Below are 21,825 nucleotides of genomic sequence, written 5' to 3'. Positions count from 1 at the left end.
TTGACAAATACTAACAACATATACTAAGAACATGTTCACTTTCTGATAAGGATCCATTTAAAGTATTTAAACAATACTGAACCCATGTCACAAGCAAAATACTAAGGGTAGCAATGCTGAGCCCATGTACCACAAGCAAAATACCAAGGGTATGTAACGAAATAAAGCTTGTACAATATAACAATGCTGAGCCCATGTCACAAGCAGAATACTCACCCTCATTGTAAGGAAAAAAACATTATTAAAAACAGAAGTGTGTTCATCTCTCGCCAAAGTCTTCTCAAACATGCAAAGACTACAACTGTAATGCATAAGTTCAAACGGGAAGAAGTTTCGTACACCGGTGCCAACTAGCATTTGTACATGCATCATTCATCTCAAGAACTATATAGATTACATTATGTACACAAGTTCGTTACCAAGCATATACCAAGCCCGATCTTCAATCCTTACCTGCCACCCTAAACTCATGCTGTTCTCCGATCTTGACCCCTTTTTTAGCTATAGAGGTGAATAATAACTAGTCCAATATAGACAAGTTACTGAAGAATGCTCGTAATGCTGGTGTCTCTTTTTAGGCCGCCTCAGAACTTCTTCCGCTACGAGCTGCATTAGCAGTCATTGCAATCTGAGTTATTAGATCTCAGCCAGTGTGGAAAAGCCGCTGACTCAATGGCCTTGAAATATCCCACTTCAAATTGTCGATATTGAAGAAACTGTCTTTTCAATTGAACAATCAGGACTGTGCCCAACCAAAACCTTTTGGCCTCAAACAGATATGCTGGATTTTGTTCAACTGTAAAGCTCTCAAACATAACTGGATTTGCAAGTCGCCACCCCTCTGTTGGCAATGCTTCTTGCGGGAAGAAGACCAGAGTCACTTTTTGGTGTAGGGTGGGGGTGATAGCCTCCATGAAACTTTATACAGTATCTTATAGAACTATGCAGCAGAGTTCTTAGATAGGGAGGGTTTAAATCCTACAACAGATACGAGGTAAAATGACCATATACAATCTTCTAATACAAAGCACAATCAGGGAAAATAGGTAGGTATTCATATATTACTTCCACCTAACTGTTCTGAAATAGGTCTGAAGGAAGCAGCAAGAATTCTAGACTCTTCACATTCGTAGATGTACCATCTCCAAGCCAGAATCACAACACATAATTGATAGAACTGCTTATCCATTTAAAACACAGCAACTTGATGCCAATTAAGAACAGAAGGGGCTAAAGGAATCACAGACTGAGGATGATCTGTCCTCCTCCCTGCAAGAGAGTAGTAAGCCAAAATCTGAGCTGCCTGCCCCTGTGACTCTTCCGCTTCCATGTCTTCCTTAAACAATTCCCTGGGAAACTGGAGGCCAGGTGAGAACTCTATGTTCCAATAAGGTCGAGCCATAGCTAGAAGATTTGCACCAGTAACGGTTGCGTTATAACCTTGAACCCATATATACTTGAGTGATTCTAGGCTTAGCACTGCAGACGCCAATGCAGCCTCGCTAAAGAAGCAACCTCTAATTTCAAGTCTTTCCAGCTTTGGGCACCCCCTGGAGAATTCAAGGAGTCCTTGATCTGTCTCACCAGCAAAACCCAGTAACATCCACCTAATGTTTGTACTGTATTTACCAATGTAGCTGAGACCCCTGTCCGTCAACCCTCCAGGCCTCACATAGAATGCAAACCTATTCAGCTTTTCGCACCCTTGAAGCAAAGCCTTAACCCCGTTATCAAGAGGCAAATCAGTAATTTGCTCTTCCTTATCCAACAAGACTAACCGGAAATCTTTGAGGTTTTTGCAACATCTACCAACAGTCTCCAGTGTTGAGTTGCACATATCTGAAACATAGACAGCAATGTATTCAAGAAGGGGACAACCTTGAGCTACAGAGGAAATCCCTCTGTGAGAAATCCAGCCTTGCTCATCTTCCAAACTTGGCTCATCGGCCCCTCGCTCCACTCTAAGCCGTTTTAATTTCTTGCAATTGTTAGCAACAGCTTCTAACCCTTTGTCCCCAATCACATTTCTGGCCTGCATAGATTCCACAAACTTTCAAATGTGAGAGTTCGTACTTTTAATACAATTTTGAATCGAAAAGAAAGTTGAAACACATTGAAAAATGTTGAATAATCCTCTATGATGACTACTTCCAAGAGCTATAAAATTCAGAAGATGAATATATTTGAATTTGCTCAAGTTGTTTGCTATTTGTATAAGATTTGGAAGAGCATTATGTCAGCTTACCAGACATTGTTTTCAAATTTTCTATTATTTTTGCATTCCAGTGCCATTTTCAAATTAAAGTTTGCTGGGTTGATTAAGTAAATCGCTAGCTAAATTGATCCACAAATGTGCTAGATTTTCCAACCAAATGGTTAACATTTCAAACACTGAAAAAAGCATCTTTAGACTTACTGCAAAAAGGTGAACACAAAAAGACTACCGTAACTAGAAAGTTGAGCAAAATCATATCGCAACTAGCATGTTTAGCGAAATCTATTGGATGAAAATAGTATCCAGCTGATTCTTGCCAATATGCCCAGCATTTGCATTCCTTCCCTCGGCATCACAGAGTCACAATTGAAGGATGGCTAGATTCTGCAATGTACTCTAGTGGAACTCCTTGAACCCATAAATGAGGACAGCTTCTCTTTCAAAATCTAACACTAGGAACTTATATGGGTTATTACCTTGAACCTCAATTTAAATTTGTTACACACTGATCCATACATGCTAATATGAGTACTTTTCCAACAGAAGTAGCTAATAAATACACAATAAACCGGATTAAAACATGGGGCAGCAGGCAAGAAATATATGGTATCTGAAAATAGTCTTGATAATGGTCTTTGCTATCATGGTACATTTGATTGATTACTGGATTGACTTACTAAGTTACTAGCAGGATTGTCCAGAGAAGCATCTCCATGGCCTCTATCATAAAGAATGAAGGGAAGACGTAAGGTGTTCAAGAAATTTGTAAATAAAATTAAACTATACCTTCCAGGTTTTTCCTCTTTCAAAATATTGCTCTAAAGAAATATTAATCTAAGCTATCAGATTTCCACAATCCATGTTGAATGTTCTATCAGTTTTCTGGGAATTTGCTCTAAAATAAAATGATCATTTCAATATATGAGAAATGATTATTCAGTTTATTTTCTATAAGTTTAACCTTCTATTAAAAGGAAGACTCAAATTGATTAGAATCCCAGGTAGTAATTTGGTGTTTTCCATAGGTGAAAATGAAAGTGACTTCGCTACACTAGTATAATTGTACAATGTAAGCTGTTGTGGCCCTTATTCTGTGAGATAAACATTTTTAAAAAAGTGAAATAAACAAATAAAACTCCAAAAGATTTGCTTTAGGAACTCAAGTTTAGAAACTTGCCTCAAGAACTTCAAGATTAATGCAGAGGCCAACCAACTGGCAATGATTTTCTGTGCTCAAAAAAGTATACTGCAAGTCCAATTTCTTCAGGACAGAAGCTCTTGGAAGTATAGCGGGCAACTCAGCCTCGGCCATAAAGGTCAATCCCAGCAATGAGGTCAACTTCGGAGGAAAGACTATTGATTGAAACACATCATGTTCTTGACCATTGCCGAAACAGCCACCACCAAACTCTTCTAATGCAGTTGCTTTCTTTAGAACATTTTTTAATTCCAGCAAATCACATTCACTGACCTTCAATGTGTTTAAAGATGGACAATTTGTTACTATTAGCTCAAGGTCATTGATATTGATCTTTTCCAGTCCTGTCATATAGAAGTTCAAAACTTCCAAAGAGGAATTATTAAGGGCAAGTTCATGTAGCCAATCCCCACTTTCCTCATCAATGTTACTCTCCTCTAACATCAAAACTTTAAGATACCTGCACACAAACAAAACATGTGGAGAGCTCGTAAAAAAATAGTTCAAGCTTCAGAAACAAAGGAAATAAAAACAAACTAGAAACTTCTAAAAAGGTAAACTTAAGGATGTGTGAGAATTTCTTAAGATAAGCTAAAAATAGTTTAAAATGGATGATAACAAATAATTGATATATGATGATCAAGAAATTAAAATCTGTAAACTAGACTCCTATGGAGTGTACAATCACAATAGCTAAAATTATGACCAGACGTCACAACCAACACGCAAATAACAAAGCCCAGAAACATACAGATACCAAAGGAGTGAATGAAGTACTAAAAGTCAAACTCATTTGTTAATGTTTGAAATGAAATTCCACGCTGTTTTACGCCCAAACTAGTTATTGTTATTGTATCTCGCAAGCAACAATTTTAAATTTATTTTGGAGTATTCAACTCAAATGACAAGATAATAGAGATTTTGCTTTCCAGATTGAGGTTTCCAAATCAGTACTATAGAACTTGTGCAGAAAAATCTTTCTTAATGACTGTTTGATTTTGAGCTGGTGAAAACCCATAGCTCAAAAGCTTGCTCACAAGCAACCCAAAGCTTCATTTTACTCAAATTTTCCAGCTAGATTTACGCACAAGCAGCCAAAGCCTAGGGCAACCAGGAGAAACATATATTCCACTTACTCACAGGAAGAATTAACTCAATTCTCACCTCAGGATCAACCGGCACTGCAAACCAAAGAAAGCCTAATATCCTCAATACCCTCACTTAATAGCCTTTGGTCTATAGATTCCTTGAATTGAATCTATGATTTTGTAAGGCAAGTATACTCAGACACCCAAATCTGCAAAGTTCAAAAAGCTGCCTTAAAAGAGGCTTATGTTCAAATGCTTAATATGTGCTTGTAGATTGTAAGCATATGTACTCATGGTAACTGCAGTACAGGCAATTTCACACTATTCATTTCTGTGGGGATTAGAACTCTCGGTAGGCGGAATAACTTTACAGTTCTTTTATCATAATCATAGCCAAAAAAGATAAAACTCAGAAATCATCCGTGTCTACCTTTAATCTTGCCCTGTTTCCAGAAGCGTCCTCAATGGATAATTCATATGTATAAATGCTATCTCAATAGTCTTACCTCTATATACTCAGCTAGTGAATAGTATCCTCATAACCCTACCATTGGAAGCAAAAGGAATCGATAATTGTTAACTTGTATTCCTCTCCATGGGGATGTCTTTTACCACCAGGTTATATGTCCCATGAAACTAAATTAAATGCTGACAATTACACCAGGTAAAGCCACATATTGTTATATATATCAGACTGCAGAAACTTCACAACCCACCGGATTAAATTTCTTCATTGGAAGAACTCAGCAAACCAAAAGAGAAGATTTTTCTAGTTTATCTGGGTCAAATTGTGAAGTAATTAAGTAATAAATGCAGAAAAAATCAGAAACATTATTGAGCCTAACCCTATTTTCTGACTAAAGTAAAAATATTTAATTGCAATTTCTCCATCCAAAATTCAATTTGATCAATTTTAGGCATAAACTCCCAATCTTTTGATAAAAAATGTCAGGCAGGGGGGCACAAAACAATTTATCGCAACATATAAAAGATTTCTGTTTCTGTGCTACTAACATCTGAATAGTCATAATCTCTTCCAATCTAGGTATCCTATAAATTCCAACACGTTCACTCACAAGTACAATCTCTAAAACAACATACCATGTCAAGATTTTTGAGACCGTTGCCGTTTGGTGAGAAAGATTTCGGTTAGTCATTCTACAGACATTCCAGTTTCGTTAATTCAAAACCAATAAAGAAACATTCTATAAAAAATGTTCTAGATCAATACCGACAGGTAAGGAAGAAAGTGTATATATATATACACATGAGCTTATCAGTGGGAAATCCAAAGAACTACATATAAGTGTTAAAGTGCCTGTAAAGTGGCTACTATCATATAGATGACAACCAAACAAGAGGTGATTAATGTACAACAAGCTCCAGGGTTAGACAGCTTGCATATTACCAACATGAAATATATAACAAAAACAAGATACTACATACAGATTTATAAAATCAACAAGGTCGGCTGAAATGAGTGATTTGTAATATGCCCCTGAATTACATAATGTGTAACGTGACCTGTATCATATGGATAACCATAAGCCACAGAGGGTAAACTGTTTCCTACTAAGGACAAAGCAACAAAGTTAGTTGATATTATTGTTGCGCAAGATGTCACTGGATTAGATAGCTTGTGTAATAATTATTAATCAATATCAGATAGATAACAGCCACAAGCTAGTTAGATCGTACGGATGTACTACACAAAACCAAAACAGGGAGGAAGGCTGAGATACAGAGAAATAACCAAATCTATTTTTTGCCATTTATGAACCGCACAGCCGTTACAGGTTTGTATATTTCGGATTTATAATTATTTATGTTTAATTAATATATTTGGTGACTATTTCATTTGAAATTCTTCAACGTTTGTTTTATAGCCCAAAACTGGATAGGGCACTGGACCATAACCATACATTTTTTATACAGCCCAAATATGGGCTCGCATATTGATATGCTCGTGTATACTACGAACTGAATCCAGAAGTAATAAAATCTGTTTCTGTGTTACCGAATATGATGATATGCGTATCTGGACAGGTGAAGGTAAGTATATCTTACAACTCTGAACAAAAGAATAACAGAAGCTGAGTTACACGGTAAGAGTCAAATCCTTCCCCAATCCTTTCCGTTTATAGACCACACTACCACTACCCGATATATCGACTTCGTTATTCAAAACAACAAAATGATTGATGTGCAAGATGATACAAGATACTATGGCTTGCAAGATCAAAGCAACATCACATAGCCAACAACCCAAGCTTGAGAAACCATCATATTTTCTATGCAGAACAAACCCAAAATAGAAGCCGTGGCACGCAGTAAAAGCCACGTCTGAATCTTTTCCATTTATAGACTACGACCTCACTACAATATAAATCAATTTAAAAGCAAACCCAATAAAGTTGATTGAGATGGTCTAGCGAGTCGATTTAAGAGTACTAGAACCAATTGGTTGAGATGTTTGATATAGAAGATGCCGCTAGCTTCAATAGCTTTTCAATTAAGCTAGATCGCATATGACAACCACAAGCTCGGGAAGGCAGACGGATTGACTATACAGAAAAACAATCAAGGGAGGCTGAAGTAAGAACCACCGAGCCAAATAGGAATCTTTCCCATGCATATAGCAGGCTGCCAGAACTATATAAATCAACTTAAAAGAATGACAAACAAGTCGGTCTAGATTATTGATGTCAACGAAGCCACTGGATTAAATAGCTTGTAAGTTAAGCAATATCAACTAGTGGGCGCAACGGTTGGTTTACAGAACAGAACCAACAAGGGATTCTGAGGTATGATCGAACAAGCTCCAACCAAATCTAACCCATTTACAGAACACCCTTAAATCAACTTGGAAGCAAAACCAACGAAGCTGATTCAAGCGATTGATTTGCAAGATGCAACTGGATTAAATAGCTTAAAGCTTAAGCTATATCACATTGACGACAACCAGAGGGCAGATAAATTAATTACAGAAAACATAATCAACATGTGAGACCGAGTCACAGGGAAAGAGCCAAATCTGAATCCTTCCCAATCTTTCCTATTTATAGCCCTTGTGCCACTACAAAAGCAAATCGACTTAAACCACCCCTTTCCATTCAGAGACCGCACATAAATCGACTTAAAAGCAAAAGCCAGTAGAAGAAAAAGGAATTGTAGTCCCAATGAAGCTCACACCAAACTGAACCACCCTTAAAGAATCTCGCACACTGAATCTGTAAGATATCTAACCAAGAACCAAACCCAGAAAACGAAGTTAATACACAACACAATTACACCAAAAAAAAACCCAAAACCGAGTCCAATATCCTGCAACGACACACCAAAATCACAAAATTCACTCAACAATCAAACCACTGAAAGCCAATTCTCCAAAACTCATACCTGCACCCGCGGGCGACTTCCTGGAGCCCACTGGTGCTAAAGCCGGAGCACTTCTCGAGCTTAAGCGACTGCAGCATATGACCACGGCCGCGAACAAGAGTCCCCAAATCGTGATCAGTGAGAATCATTCGCCTCAAATGGAGCGCCTTCAAGCAAAGGCAGGAGAAGGAAATATGCTCAATCCAAGGCTTAGCATAGCCGCCCCAGTCAGGGGGCAACAAATTGTACATAGAAGCCCTGGGCTTCCCCTTCACAGTGAGAGATTCGAGGCATTTGAACCTGCGGGTGAGATCTGCAGCGCTGATGGAGTAGCAGAAGGCCACGGTCACATGCTTGCGGGTAAGGGCATCCACTTCATACCATTTCTTACACACCAGAGACACAGCGCGCCGATCCATAGGCTCCTCCAGGTGCGCCATCACGCACTCCAGCGCCTCGCCACTTATTCCCTCCGCCCTCGCCCTCACCCTCGCCATGGCTTCTCTGCAACTGCATATACTCACTGCCTATACTCCTCGTCAACCCGTTGACATATACTCAATGAGTATACCCCTCATTGCCACTGAAACCATCTTCTGAGCATCATAAACTAATATATTATAGCTTTAGGCCTCTGTTTTTTCCTTTTTCTTAAAGTTTTTCAGGAGCTCAAGCTGCGCTATAAATCCTTCTTTCCCCCTTCACCTGTTAAAAGTTTTCTCAGATATCTCAGAAAGTCGTCCTTTCGATCCTGGCCGTCGATCGCGCTCATCGGACGGCTGGATCGGCATCTCGCTGTCGCTGTCGCGTGATGAATGTTTACGTCGTTATGACAGGAGCTCGTGCAATCTGGACCGTCACTCACTGTTTTCTCCTCGGCTGCCATATTGCCACGCTGTCACATTTTTATTCATACATTCCAGAAGCGTAAGACGGGGATTTTATTTTGGTTATTTTATTGTTTTATCAAGATTTTATTATTCTTACCTAGGGTCCAAGGACCTATTAATTGGAGAGCAAAAATGTTGATGGCGCGCGCAACTCAGCACAAGTTTACACCGGCTGCGATGTGAAACTGGTAGATGGTAAGTTCCAAAGGAAGAGTGGGCAGATAGAATATGTTTATTTTGTAATATGAGAGCAGTAGAGACAGAGCAGCACTTTGTCAAGGATTGCCTGACATACAGTGACATCAGATCTGGTTATAAAGAGCAAGGACTTCAACTAATTATTCGAGGAAGATCAAGTGAAGAGAATAGCGGCTTTGATTATCAAACTTCAGAGAAAGAGAGACAAGTTAACCAAAACTTTGCAGCTAGATTAGTTCTGCTCATGTCTTCGGAGGTGATCGTGCAAGTCCCTTAGGCTATTTTAGCCTCGTGGACGTCATTAAAATCTATCATATCATATCATATCAGTGGGCTGCTTTTATTTTTTTTTCCAAATATGTTGAATTTATTTTTTATTGCCTATCATTGGCAGGAGGAAGAAGGATTAAATAATTTTACATAAAGAAATATGTATTTTTTATCAAATAAATAAATAAAGATATAAGTTGAGAGCGATGTAACAATGTAAATAGAGAGAGACAAGGGAGGGGTCAAGATGAGGGGTGAAAGATCACTATTCATACACTAGAAAGTGGGTGGCTTATAAGGTATTGTAAGCATCAACGCCTTGGCCTATATTTTCCAATGAAGGTCTATAAATTGATGGGAATATCTTCTTTCATATTATATAATTGATGAATATGCTTTTAAGATCTTAATTTTTTTTAATGATTTCTTTTTGGGTTGGTATTATTATATCATTTAGTCTACACTCTTACCTAATACAAAAAGTTGAATTTTCTAATGACTTTTATTGAAATTATAGACAATTTCATTTTCTAGATAGAAAGGAAGATGGATGGTAAGAAGATTTTAAGGTAGACTGTGTCATGACATAGAATATGAAAAATTCAAATTAGTTTTTGGATGTGAAAAAATAAAATGTTATTTTTTGAGTAAATTTTGTTATCTTTTTTTGGCAATAACACGTATAAAAGTTTAGCAAAAGTGTTGGATGATTGTTGAAATAGTCATTTTCAAAGATCGTATCAAAAGAACAAACTAGGTTTTTCCTTGTGAGATCAAGTTTGGATGGGATAATCATTGCATAAGAAGACATTGACTTGATTCAAAAATTAGGGAAGTGAGCGATGTTTGTGAAGTTGGACATAAAAAATGTCGATGATGGGATGGATTGGCATTTTCTCTTTAAGATCCTCAAGGTGTTTGATTTTGATAAAGGTTGGTTGAAAGGATTTTCAACTTGTAAAGAATGGGATTTCCACTCTCGAGATGATAGAATTCCAAGGGGTGGATGGCCTAATGCTACCTCACTCAACTAGCAATCTAGTGAGCAAATATGATAATTTAAATTAAATGATAACTAACTAGATGCATAAACCCAAAATTGGCCTTGCAGTTGCCTCATTGTTAGAACCTCCTATTCCATTGGTAGGGCCCTTGATGGAACAAGATGCTACTAAGATCTTGAAAGCTTCTCATCTTGGTCACCAACTTGCACACAAATATAGACAATGTGTGTGGGCTAGGACCTTGGAGTGTGAGTTTATTGCGAAGGTAGAGGTTGATTCCTCAATTCTAATGTCCATGTTGCATGTTACATCTCTTTTCTAGCCACGTCATTCATTTTGACTCTTGTGTTCTCTAGAGGTGACTATTGGGCCTTGTGTTAAGCAAGTCTAGGTATTTATCTATCCTTCCCAAGAATCTTAGTTGATCACCTTGCTTCCTAATATAGCTTCATTCCCTAAACATAAAAATATGCTACATACATAAGGGACACCAAGTGTAATAATGTTTTCCTAGCCCATGCCATCTATTGATCACCATCCAAACCTTTTTGGAGTTCTCAAACTTGCTACAATGGATTGGAGGGTATCTCCTCCGTCCTTTAAGAGAAAGTTTGAGTCGAGCCCTATGCTTGATTTTTTCCTCCAAAACTTTGTTTCGTTGGATTCTCTATATATTTGTTTGCTTGCAATGGGGAAGGCTTCACCTTGAATTTATCGCCATCCTTTTTATAAAGGTTGCTAATGCGGCTCCTCCTAACTTTCCTCAGGTCAAATTATCTAGAGCTTACAAGTTATAAAAATTTAACATGAGCAAGATAGTTAATGAATAACAAAGTGACACAATATTTTAATGTGGAAAACCCCTTAGGGTAAAAAACCACTTTGAATCTGAAACTTTATTGGCCTCTTGGGAAAATCTTTTAGAGCTACAACTCTGGGAAGCACCAACACCCTGTTTTAGAAACACCAATTTCAAGGAACACCAATCCTTTACACCTAAAGCACCAACTTCATGAATACAAGAAGCACCAACTTCCAAAATGAATAAATGAGATATAAAATTAGAGGATTATCTCTATTGCAACACAAATCATGAATCAATAATTTCAACTCCTTGTTGAAAACATAATGTAGGATATACTTCTATTCTCCTCAAAACATCCAATATCCAAAGATATTTTTTTTTTTCATTAAAAGATCTAATCAAATACTGATATGAATGAATGAAGAAGTAATATATAACCCATCTTCTACCTCTGATAAAGTTCTACAATGAAAATCAAATAAAAAATATGAAAATAGAAACATAATGCATTACCCTCTTCTTTGATGTTAAAAATATGCCTACAAACTGTTTGGTTTACAAGGAATTCCACACAAATCCTACAACTTCTGTCAAAACCACCTATTGGATGTTTTAGAGGAACGTATCTTCGACTTATAAACTAAGAAAGTTGAAATTTTGGAGGCAGGTACATACCCCAGACTTCCAATAGACCAAAACCGCTCAAAACTGCTAAAATTGTCATAACAATTTGGTAATTGTTTTTGATAAACAGACTTTGTCTCTTTCCATACATGTGATATGCAAAAACTAACAAAGACCAATTTTACTTAACTCGGAGAGCTTTCCAAAAACTTATGATAGTTGAGGTCTATCTAATAAAAAACCTTGTCAACTTTCTCATAGACCAAAACTATTTTTTATAACCATTTTTTAAACCAATGTGAACATTAAGTGTTAATTGTATAACACTTAAGTGTTTGTCTTGGATATGTTTTGAACAATATTTAAGAACATCAAATAAGATCATTACATGATGTTAAGCATATCATATGCTCATTATAATTTCATTATTGACATCAATGACAACAATTAAAGACCAGATACCAAGGGTTCAACATAATCAACAAGGTATTCATAACTCTACTTCTTATTTATGATATTAGGGTTTCTGTAATACAAGAATTGAGATGTAGTCCTAGTAATAACCTAACTCTAGAAGGTGTGATTGGTAGGCTTACTACTTGTGAAATGTCATTTTTTTATAATTTCACCCTACCACTGTTGAATCTTATTTTAAATCACAATTAGTTCTTAGTAAGAAAGGAAAAGGAAAGTGTGTGAAAAGTGAAATTGATGGTTTTTATGACAAACTCAATGGGCTTGAAGCACTGATGGCTAGAAGACTTCCAAGAGGTAGAGGAAAATATAAAGGTAAGCTTACTATAATCTATTTTTCATGTAAGAAAGTTGGCCATATTGTTGCAAGATGTCCTAACATAGAAGACAAGGATGAAAGAAGGGAAAACAAGTACAAAGGAAAAAGAGATGATAGAGACGACAAAAGAAATAAGGACTTCAAAGACAAAGGTAAGAAATCTTATTACATTGATGATGAAGAAACTGATAATGAATCTGATATTAATGATGAAGAAGTTATCTATGTTGCCATGAAAGAAGATTCTGATGAGGATGAGAAAACTGCATTAATGTTATATGCGAGGAAAGGAGATATATGGATAATTGATAGTGGTTGCTCACATAACATGACTGGTGACAAAATTAAATATGAAACCATGCGACTATACAAAGGTGGTTGTGTTAAGTTTAGTAATGATGCAACATGTCTTGTGAAAGTTAAAGGATCAATGCAATTGACTGATAAGATCAAGTGTGACAATATTTATTGGGTTGAAGGACTTAGATATAACTTGTTGAGTGTTTAGCAATTGAACAAATCAAGATATAGTGTTGAATTCCATCACAAGAAGGCTAAGATATTTGATGCTACTAGTGAACTGATTGGAAATGGTGATCAAACAAAAGGTAACTTGTTTTATCTATATTTATCCAATGAAACATTTCTTTTTGCACAATATGAAGACATATGGTTATGGAATAAGAGGTTATGTCATGTGAATTTTGACAATTTGGTAAGCATTAGTAAGATGAAAAGAGTATAAGGTTTGCCAAAACTGAAGAAATCTGATAATGCTGTGGTAAACAATGTCAGTTGGGAAAAATAAGAAAGTCTAGTTTTAAGAACAAGATATGCTCATCTAATGATAATTTGGAATCGGTTCATATTGACCTTTGTGGACCTATTGGAGTTAAAAGCTACTATGGAGACATATATTTCATTCTATTTGTTGATGACTATTTAGAATGATGACTATGATATTTCTTAAAGAAAAATCTGATGCTTTTTAGTTGTTTAAGTGGTATTTGGTCAAAGTTGAAAAGGAAACAAGTAAGAGTCTGAAGTGCTTGAGATCTGATAGAGGTGGAGAATTCATCTCTAATGAATTCAATATATTATGCAATAATAGAGGAATCAAAAGACAAATGTCAGCACTTAGGACCCCTCTCCAAAATGGAATAGTTGGAAGGAGAAATAGATCAATAATGGATTGCTTTATAACACTGATGATGGAGAAGAATGTGTCATAGAAATATTGGAGAGAAGTTGTAAGTACAATAGTTTATACTTTAAACAGAGTGCAAGTCAAGAAAGTTATAAATGTTACACCCTTTGAGTTGTGGTATGGATATGCACCTAATGTGAAGTATTTTCAAGTTTTTGGAAGAAAATTCTATATACTAAAGGATAATAGAAATGGGAAACATGATGCTAAAAGTGATGAAGGAATATTCTTAGGATACTCCGCTAAGAGAAAAGCTCATATGTGTTTGAACTCTAACACTAACAAAGTTGTGGAAAGAGAAAACGTGAATGTTGATGTATATGCAACAAATAATGAAGTTTAATGCAAGATAAAATCTAAAGATTACAACACATTCATATATTTGAATGAAGCTCCCCACACCCTACCTGAGTAGGAGAACAAAGCTACAAACCAACAACAAAATGTGAATGTTGAGTTGCAACAACAAGTTGTTAAGCAATAGATTATAGGTGTCGAGCAACAACAAAATGATGTTGAGGTACATGTAGAAGAAGCTGAACATTAGGAAGAAAATGTCAAGCAAGCAAAACCTGAACTAGAGAGATAAAATGAACTTGAAATCTTTTTTCAAGATCAACTTGTAGAAGAAGAGAGAAGGAAAGAAGCTGTACTAAAAAAGTATGTGAGAAGACAACTTGGACCTAAGCAAATTATTGGTAACAAAGAATCTAGAGTCTTGAGAAGTATGAGACTCAGAAGTGATACATGTTTACTTCGTGAGTTTGAGCCTAAATAAGTAAATGATGCTTTAGAGAATGAGGATTGGATTCAAGAAATGAATGAAGAAATTGAATAGATAGAGAAGAACAAAATGTGGACACTAGTACCTAGACCTAAGGACAAAAATGTTATTGGAACAAAGTGGGTATTTAAAAACAAGCTAAATGAAAAAGGCAAAGTCACAAGGAACAAGGCTAGACTAGTATGCAAAGCACATGCACAAGAAGGAATTGACTATGGGGAAACATTTTCCCTAGTTGCAAGATTAGAAGGAGTTATAATACTTGCATAGTTTTCATATAAAGGATTTAAAGTATACCAAATGTATGTCAAATCCGCATTTATGAATGGAATGTTAGAAGAAGAAGTTTAGATTGATAAGCTAGAAGGATTTGTTGACCCCAACAAGAAGAACATACTATGTAAGTTGCACAAGGCTCTATATGGTTTGAAACAAGCCCCTAGAGCATGGTATGAGAGATTGCACAATTATTTGGTGAAAATTAGATTTTCTAGAATTAATGACAAGAACAATCTATGCTTGAAGATTGGTAGTAACAATGAAATATTTTTATCTGGAATCTTTGTTGATGATATCATGTTTGGAGGAAAGGAAGCATTATCCCAATCATTTGCAAATTAGATGAAGAAGGAATTTGAAATGTCTATGTTTGGTGAGATCAAATTCTTTATTGGTTCACAAGTATATCAAATGAAGCAAGGTATCTTCATTACTCAATCAAAATACATGAAGGAGATACTAAAAACTTTTGGAATGGAAGATTTAAGACTAGTTAGTACACCCATAGCTACATGACATAAGCTATCTAAGAATTACAATTGTATTGATGTGAACCAGACATTATAGATCAATGATTAGAAAGCTATAATATGTTGTTCACAACAAACCTGATATTGCATTGGTAGTTGAGATTTTGGCAAGATTTTCTACAACTCCTAAGGAGAATCACATAATGGAAGTAAAAAGGATACTGAGGTATTTGAATGGAATAGAAGATTATGGCTTATATTACAAGAAGAGTGACAAGTTTGAACAAAAAAAAATCATTGATTCTGATTGAGCAGGAAATATTGATGACAGAAAGAGTAGAAGTGGAGGAGATTTCTTTCTACAAAAGAGAGTAGTTTCATGGACAAGCAAAAAACAAAACTACATTTCTCAATCAACAACTGAAGCTGAATATGTGGCAACAATAGGGAATTGCTCAAATATTGTGTGGATCAAGAAGTTATTGAAAGAGATGAATGAAGAGATCAGTGATCTAATTGTTATCTATTGTAACAACACAAGTGTTATAAACATATTAAAGAACCCTATAATGCACACAAAGACTAAGCATGTTGCTATAAAATATCATTACTTGAGAAAGTTAGTTCAAGACAAAGAAGTGTATTGGAGTATGTAAACACTAAGGAGAAAATAGTTGATATTTACACCAAGGCATTACCTAAGGATGCACATGAGTATCGAAGATGTAAATTAGGGGTGATTCTCCTAGAAGAGGCTACTTAAGCTGAGATGGAGCTCTATATCAAAGGTATGAGCAAAATATCCTACAAGTTGATGCAGATAGTTCTACTTTAGGAGTTTCCTAAAGTAGTGAAGGAAGAAGGAAAAAATATTGTATCTGTCATACACAGATGACAAATGATGAATTCAGTACTAACATATTGATATCTTCATGGAAAAGATGTATGAGATAGATGAAGATTTTTTGGCATTGTTGTCAAAGAGGGAGATTGTGGGGTAGTTACCTATGCAATAACAAGAAATAGGGAGAGTATGTTAGATTAAGAGAATATAACTAGGGGGTTTGAGAAGAGAATGTATACAAGGTGTTGCCAGCAATACAAAGGAAGCTGATTGATTTCATGATATGATATGATAGAGGGAGCTTGTGTGTTGCATATTAGAGTTGCATGGATGAGAATCATAATGAAACTAAAAGAGAGAAGATTATTAAGCACAAAGATGAGATTCATAATGAAACTAAGGATATTAATGAAGAGCTGATATTAAACATAGAGGGATATTTCTCGAAGCAATACCTGTTTTGGATTGCATGGTAACTAGAGGTGTTGCCATCAATGCCAAACATGGATATTGTTCGAAACTACAATTGAAACAATTGTTGTGTTGTCATTAATGTCAAACCTTATTGATAAGATAGTTTTCTATCTAATTTGAGTGCCATATCTAGATGATTAATGAAGAGGATTTGAAGAGTTGGACATAACAAAAGCACGTAGAGGGAATGTTGAGTTATGAGAGGAAACTACAATGGGCACTTGATAAGTTAGACTTTGACAAGATAAAGTAATTGTTTAAATCATGCTACAAGTGAAGAAGATAGTTGTACTAAAGCCTTGAAGAAGTGATCAAAGAATGACTAATTGCATAGGCTTGACTGAGAAAAAGAGAAGAATATTAAGGAACTTTAAGTTTATGCCAAGTGATACTAGTGTCGACTGAGTGCCAGTATGTGCTGAGCAGAAGTAGTCTCAACCGAGCATTAGTATTGAACAAGCATCAATATATGTGTCAAATAGAAATTTAGTAGTGACTGAGAAACCTAGTGATGAACAAGCATCATAACATAATGTTGGATGAGGGACAATATTTGACAATTTATAAGGAAATTGTGATTTCCAGCCAACATAGTTGATTTCTTGCAATATGTAAAGCATGCGGAAGATAAGGATGGATGACTTGGAACATTTAAATCAAGGAAAATCATATTTGTGCATTTCTATGCAAGGATTCAAGGAGAATTTTAGAGAAGTTTCTAGAGAAAGGAGGAGACTAAATGTTGGAAGGATTTGATGAATCTAACCAAACCCTAAGATCTATGGTGATGTTTAAGTGACAACAAACCATAACTACCTATTTAAGGAGGTGCAAGGGCTAACCTAACAGGGTTGGAGCAGTTGTTGATGCTATTGATTTGTGAATTTGAGCAAGAGGATGAGAAGAGTTGTGAATAGGGGTTGCTTGAAGGGTTTCCAAGCAAATCAGAGTCTGCGATGACAATGGAGGCCAATTAGCGATCAACATGTGATTCAAATTATGATCTATATTTTCAAAGTGAGTTGTATTAGTTAGATCAAAACTTGTTACTTTTTCACCATTGTACCAATATTGAAATCCTTTTTATCAAGGTTGACCTAATAGTCATTTTTAAATCCTTTAATCAAGGTGACATTCTAATGGGATTTTCTAAATTCCTCTAGCAAGGCCACTCCTAATACGGTGATTAAATCCTTTAATAAGGTCACATTTAAAAATGTGCTTTGTAACTTTTAACAAGTTTGGATCCTAATAGAGCACTACATAAAAGTGAAAAGATTGGTGATATGTTACTGGTGGTTTTTCCAAAATCGGGTTTCCATGTTAAATCCTAGTGTCAAACTTGTGTGGATGTTATTTGTGACAATTTACTATTAATGTTCTACATTCTACAAGTCTTTTATTATTAGGACAATGGACCACTAGTTGATGTTGTTGATAATATGCTATAGAGGCCAAGTTAACAAATGCTTACGTCTAAAGTAGTTGAGGTGTTTATTTTTTGAATTGATACACCCACCCCCCCCCCCCCCCCCCCACCCCAAAGTTATTCTAAAAATTCTAACAAAAGGTTAATTTTCCCCACTTTATTTGATATGATTTACCCCCTAGATTATTTCTATGGATGTTTGGGGTAGCGCTCTTTGTGGGATCATGGGGTAGAGCCCCAGGTGCACTCCCAAGATAGGGTCAAGAGGCAATGCCCCCACAAGGGTTTTTGGTCACAACCCCCTCGAAATCTCGACCAACTTTATTATTGTAAAAGGTATTAGCTATTATTTTTTCTATTGGACAACTTATTATAGCCCTAATTATGTAAGAGGCAAAAATCTTGTATAAAATGACTCAAGGTTAGGGATTTCATAATGTATAGTGAGATTATAGCTTCTTGCAGTGGTATTTATTTGTAAGGGATTACAGATTGTAATCACTAGGTAATAAGAATATTGGACTCTCTGTTTGGTGGACATAGCCTAGGGATTGGGTGAACCACGTTAAATCTTTGTGTCTTGTGTTCTTTTTTGTGCAACTTATTATTTTTCAATATTGGTTATATTTTCATGTAACCTTTATTTTTGTCTAGTTGGTGTTAGGATTAACCAGAGACAAAAATAATAATTACATGCAAATATAACCAATATCAAAAAATAAATCACATAGAAAAGAACACAAGACACAAGGATTTAATTTGGTTCACCCAATCCCTGGGCCATGTCCACCAACAACAAGTCCAATATGCTTATTATCTACCGATTACAATCCACAATCCCTTACAGCTCAATACTATTGGAAGAAGATACAATCTCATCATACCTTATGAAATCCCCATCCCTAAGCCATTTTATACAAGCTTTTTATGCTTACAAAATTAGGGCTAGAATAAGTCGTCTAATAGAAAAATAACAATGCCTTTTATAATAGTAGTCATTTTTTGCTTCGAGGGTGTTGTCCTCGAATACCCATGTGGGGGCGTTGCCCCTTTACCCCCACCATGTACTATGATGGGGAGTGCAACTGGGGCATTGCCTTTTGACCTCGTTTTGGGGGTACTACCCCCAAACCTCTGTATAAATAATTTGGGGGAAACTACACTGAATAAACCCCTAAGTCTGATTAGGCTCCACATCACAATATTTGGTCATATCAGAATGCATGTGCCATGATTCAATTTCACTAAGTGAAGCTCTAGTAGTTGATACTTTAGAATATTACAAATCTTAAGTTCACGGTCCTACTTATTTAATATATTTTTAGAATTTAAAAAAAATGAGTTATTTTAATTATTTAATAAGTCCTTATGAATTTATCCCAATACAACATTCAAAACAATAAATCCTATAATAGTTGAATAGTACATTTATCAAACAAAATAAATTGACCATACATTTTTAATAATTTTTGTACGGAAATATTTGAAGAGAAGAGTTATTATAAGAAAAATAGCCATTTTATTTTATATTTTAAATTTTAAACATACAAATTGGTGTTTTGGATCACTTTTTTCTTAGTCTTTAATTTTGCTTATTTGAAAAAAAGAAGCAACCTTTGATATCATGTTATTCGATTTTCTTTCTTTTTTGATACATACATTGTTTCTAACACTTTTATATAAGATACACAATAATGATATTAAGACATGCAAAAATTGTAAAGGACAATATGTTATAATCATGTAAGGACATATGCATGAGATAAGTATAAAGACACACATAATAAGAGAAATAACATATGTCCTCAATGTCAATATGATACTCATGGCGTAACATAAGGTAAACATTCTAATCATAGAATGCAAGAATGTAACAAATGAAATATAAGTGGTAAGCATGGTATAGATGAATCAAGGCCTATAGAAATAGATTAGGAGGTTAACATAGAAAGAACATATGAAATAAACATATAAGTACAAGAAAATATACAAATTAAGTATAATAAACATGTAAAATATAAAATATAATCAGTGAGTGAAATAAGTATATAACATAGAGGTTAAAGGAAGCACATACATAAATCATGAAAATGCTATAATGTATCAAATGCCAACATAGGAAAGATACTCATGTCTAAGAGGTCATCCTCAGCCCAACAAGTAACATCAAGTTCTTTCTCCTTAATGATATGATTTTCATTTTGATGTAAATTAGTACTCTTGCAAATAATAATGTCAATATGTGACACCATGGAAACACTATTTCTAATTCTTTGTTCTTCAATTTATTTGGAAGGTTCTTCAAGATTTTTTTGTGTACTTGTTGAATCATAACTTTTTTCTTTGGTACCCATGAAGAAGTGGTGTTTTAGCATGAGCTACAAGTTTCTAAAATATATTGCCTTTACTTTCTTGCTTCCTTGGTACCTGAGTAATTTGTTCTTCAAAAGAACCATAGAAGTTTTTGAGGCCAATAATGTGGGTGGAGGACATATGTACAACAAAAATATGTTCAATACATGGAAATTATAAAAAAATATGAGAGAAAATCCAGAATCTAGCTAGACTAACAAAAAAATGGCTATACTAATAACAAAACATGGAAAAATAGCAACTAGACTACAATAAAGATGTGAAGAAAAGGAATAACAAACAAATAAATTTGAAAAGTTTGACGAGTATCCCTACTTATTCTTTCCATAAAACGTATACACATGGAAACAAAGAGAAATGTTGGCCCATTGAGGTGGCCATTTCAAGACATGCCTTAGTCAGATTTGTATTTTGGTGTTTCACCTCTACAACAACTAATATAGATGAGATAAATAGTAATAGACATGCCTTGGATAAAATACATAAACAATAGTAGAACAAGATATAGATCACTAAATGTAATATGCTCAACAAAATATGAAAAGAGGTAGTACAAATGACTTCCCTCCACTACTACAAAGCCAAAGCTTAGAGAAGTGAAAGAAAGGATGGCCAAGAAGCCATAAGAAATCTATTCTAATGAAATAGAAGCCTAAGATTATGATTGTGAAGCTGTGAGAAATGAAGTTTAAATGTGATAGTGAAGTGAAGGTGAACATCAAGAAGTGTGTTGGAAAATTGTGAGGAAGGTCAAAAAGTTTGAAAATGGCAATTTAATGGAAAAAGATAAAATTTGGGCTTCGATAGGTGGTTGAATTAGGCATTACACTAAAAGGGTGACATTGTGTAATGCTCCAAAATCACTCTACACATTTTAATATTTGCATATTTGTGAGATGAGTGTGTGTTGCACAAACTTCTCTATTACATAAGATGTCTTGGCCTAACTAGGTCACGTGGCTGATATTTTGAGTGGGTTTTTGACAAGGAAAAATGGAGAGGAGTGAAGAGTGATGTATGGGATTTCATAGTTTGAGCTAAGATAGGGCATTCCATAATGGTAATTACACGAGGATGTAAATTCGTGATATTAAGAATCATAAGACATAAAACTATCAACACTTTAGGATCAAATTTCAATATAAAATGATATGGTCCAAACCTTTTCTCCAAATTACACTTGTGAGCTTTGATGGTACTTTATAATATGCCTAATGTTGATTCTTATTATGTGACTATTCAATAAATCTTATTTAGCATGTATGGTCAATTGACGTGCAAGAACACTGGGAAGGTAATTAGATGAAGTACATCTTACATTGGCAAGGGATGATAATACACTATATTGGTTGTTTTATAGGATCCCTTCATCTTGAAAACTAACCATCATAGTAGAATGATATGAGGAAGAAGTATCTATAGAGGATTATATACAACAAGTATATATATTTTTGTATGTGATTATACATGATGGTCAATAGATTCAATACAACTTGACTATC

At 35.2% G+C, this 21,825-nt stretch overlaps 1 protein-coding gene across 1 annotated transcript; it reads right to left on the bottom strand.

Annotated features, from left to right (window-relative positions):
- Positions 1 to 221: 221 nt before the first annotated feature.
- LOC149531672 (coronatine-insensitive protein homolog 1a-like) lies at positions 222 to 8,532 on the bottom strand. Its single transcript, XM_089809983.1, has 3 exons — positions 7,901 to 8,532; positions 3,393 to 3,873; positions 222 to 2,032 (listed from the first exon to the last, which is right to left on the bottom strand). The coding sequence occupies exons 1-3, from the start codon at positions 8,374 to 8,376 to the stop codon at positions 1,190 to 1,192; spliced, it is 1,800 nt and encodes a 599-aa protein (XP_089666109.1). The 5' UTR covers positions 8,377 to 8,532; the 3' UTR covers positions 222 to 1,189.
- Positions 8,533 to 21,825: the final 13,293 nt, after the last annotated feature.

The sequence above is a fragment of the Cupressus sempervirens genome, chromosome 11, assembly GCF_028749045.1.
Source record: "Cupressus sempervirens isolate cs-2001-9-10 chromosome 11, ASM2874904v1, whole genome shotgun sequence".
NCBI lineage: Eukaryota > Viridiplantae > Streptophyta > Pinopsida > Cupressales > Cupressaceae > Cupressus > Cupressus sempervirens.
Note: the sequence above shows the minus strand (reverse complement) of the source record. Positions and strands in the feature narration are given on the sequence as shown.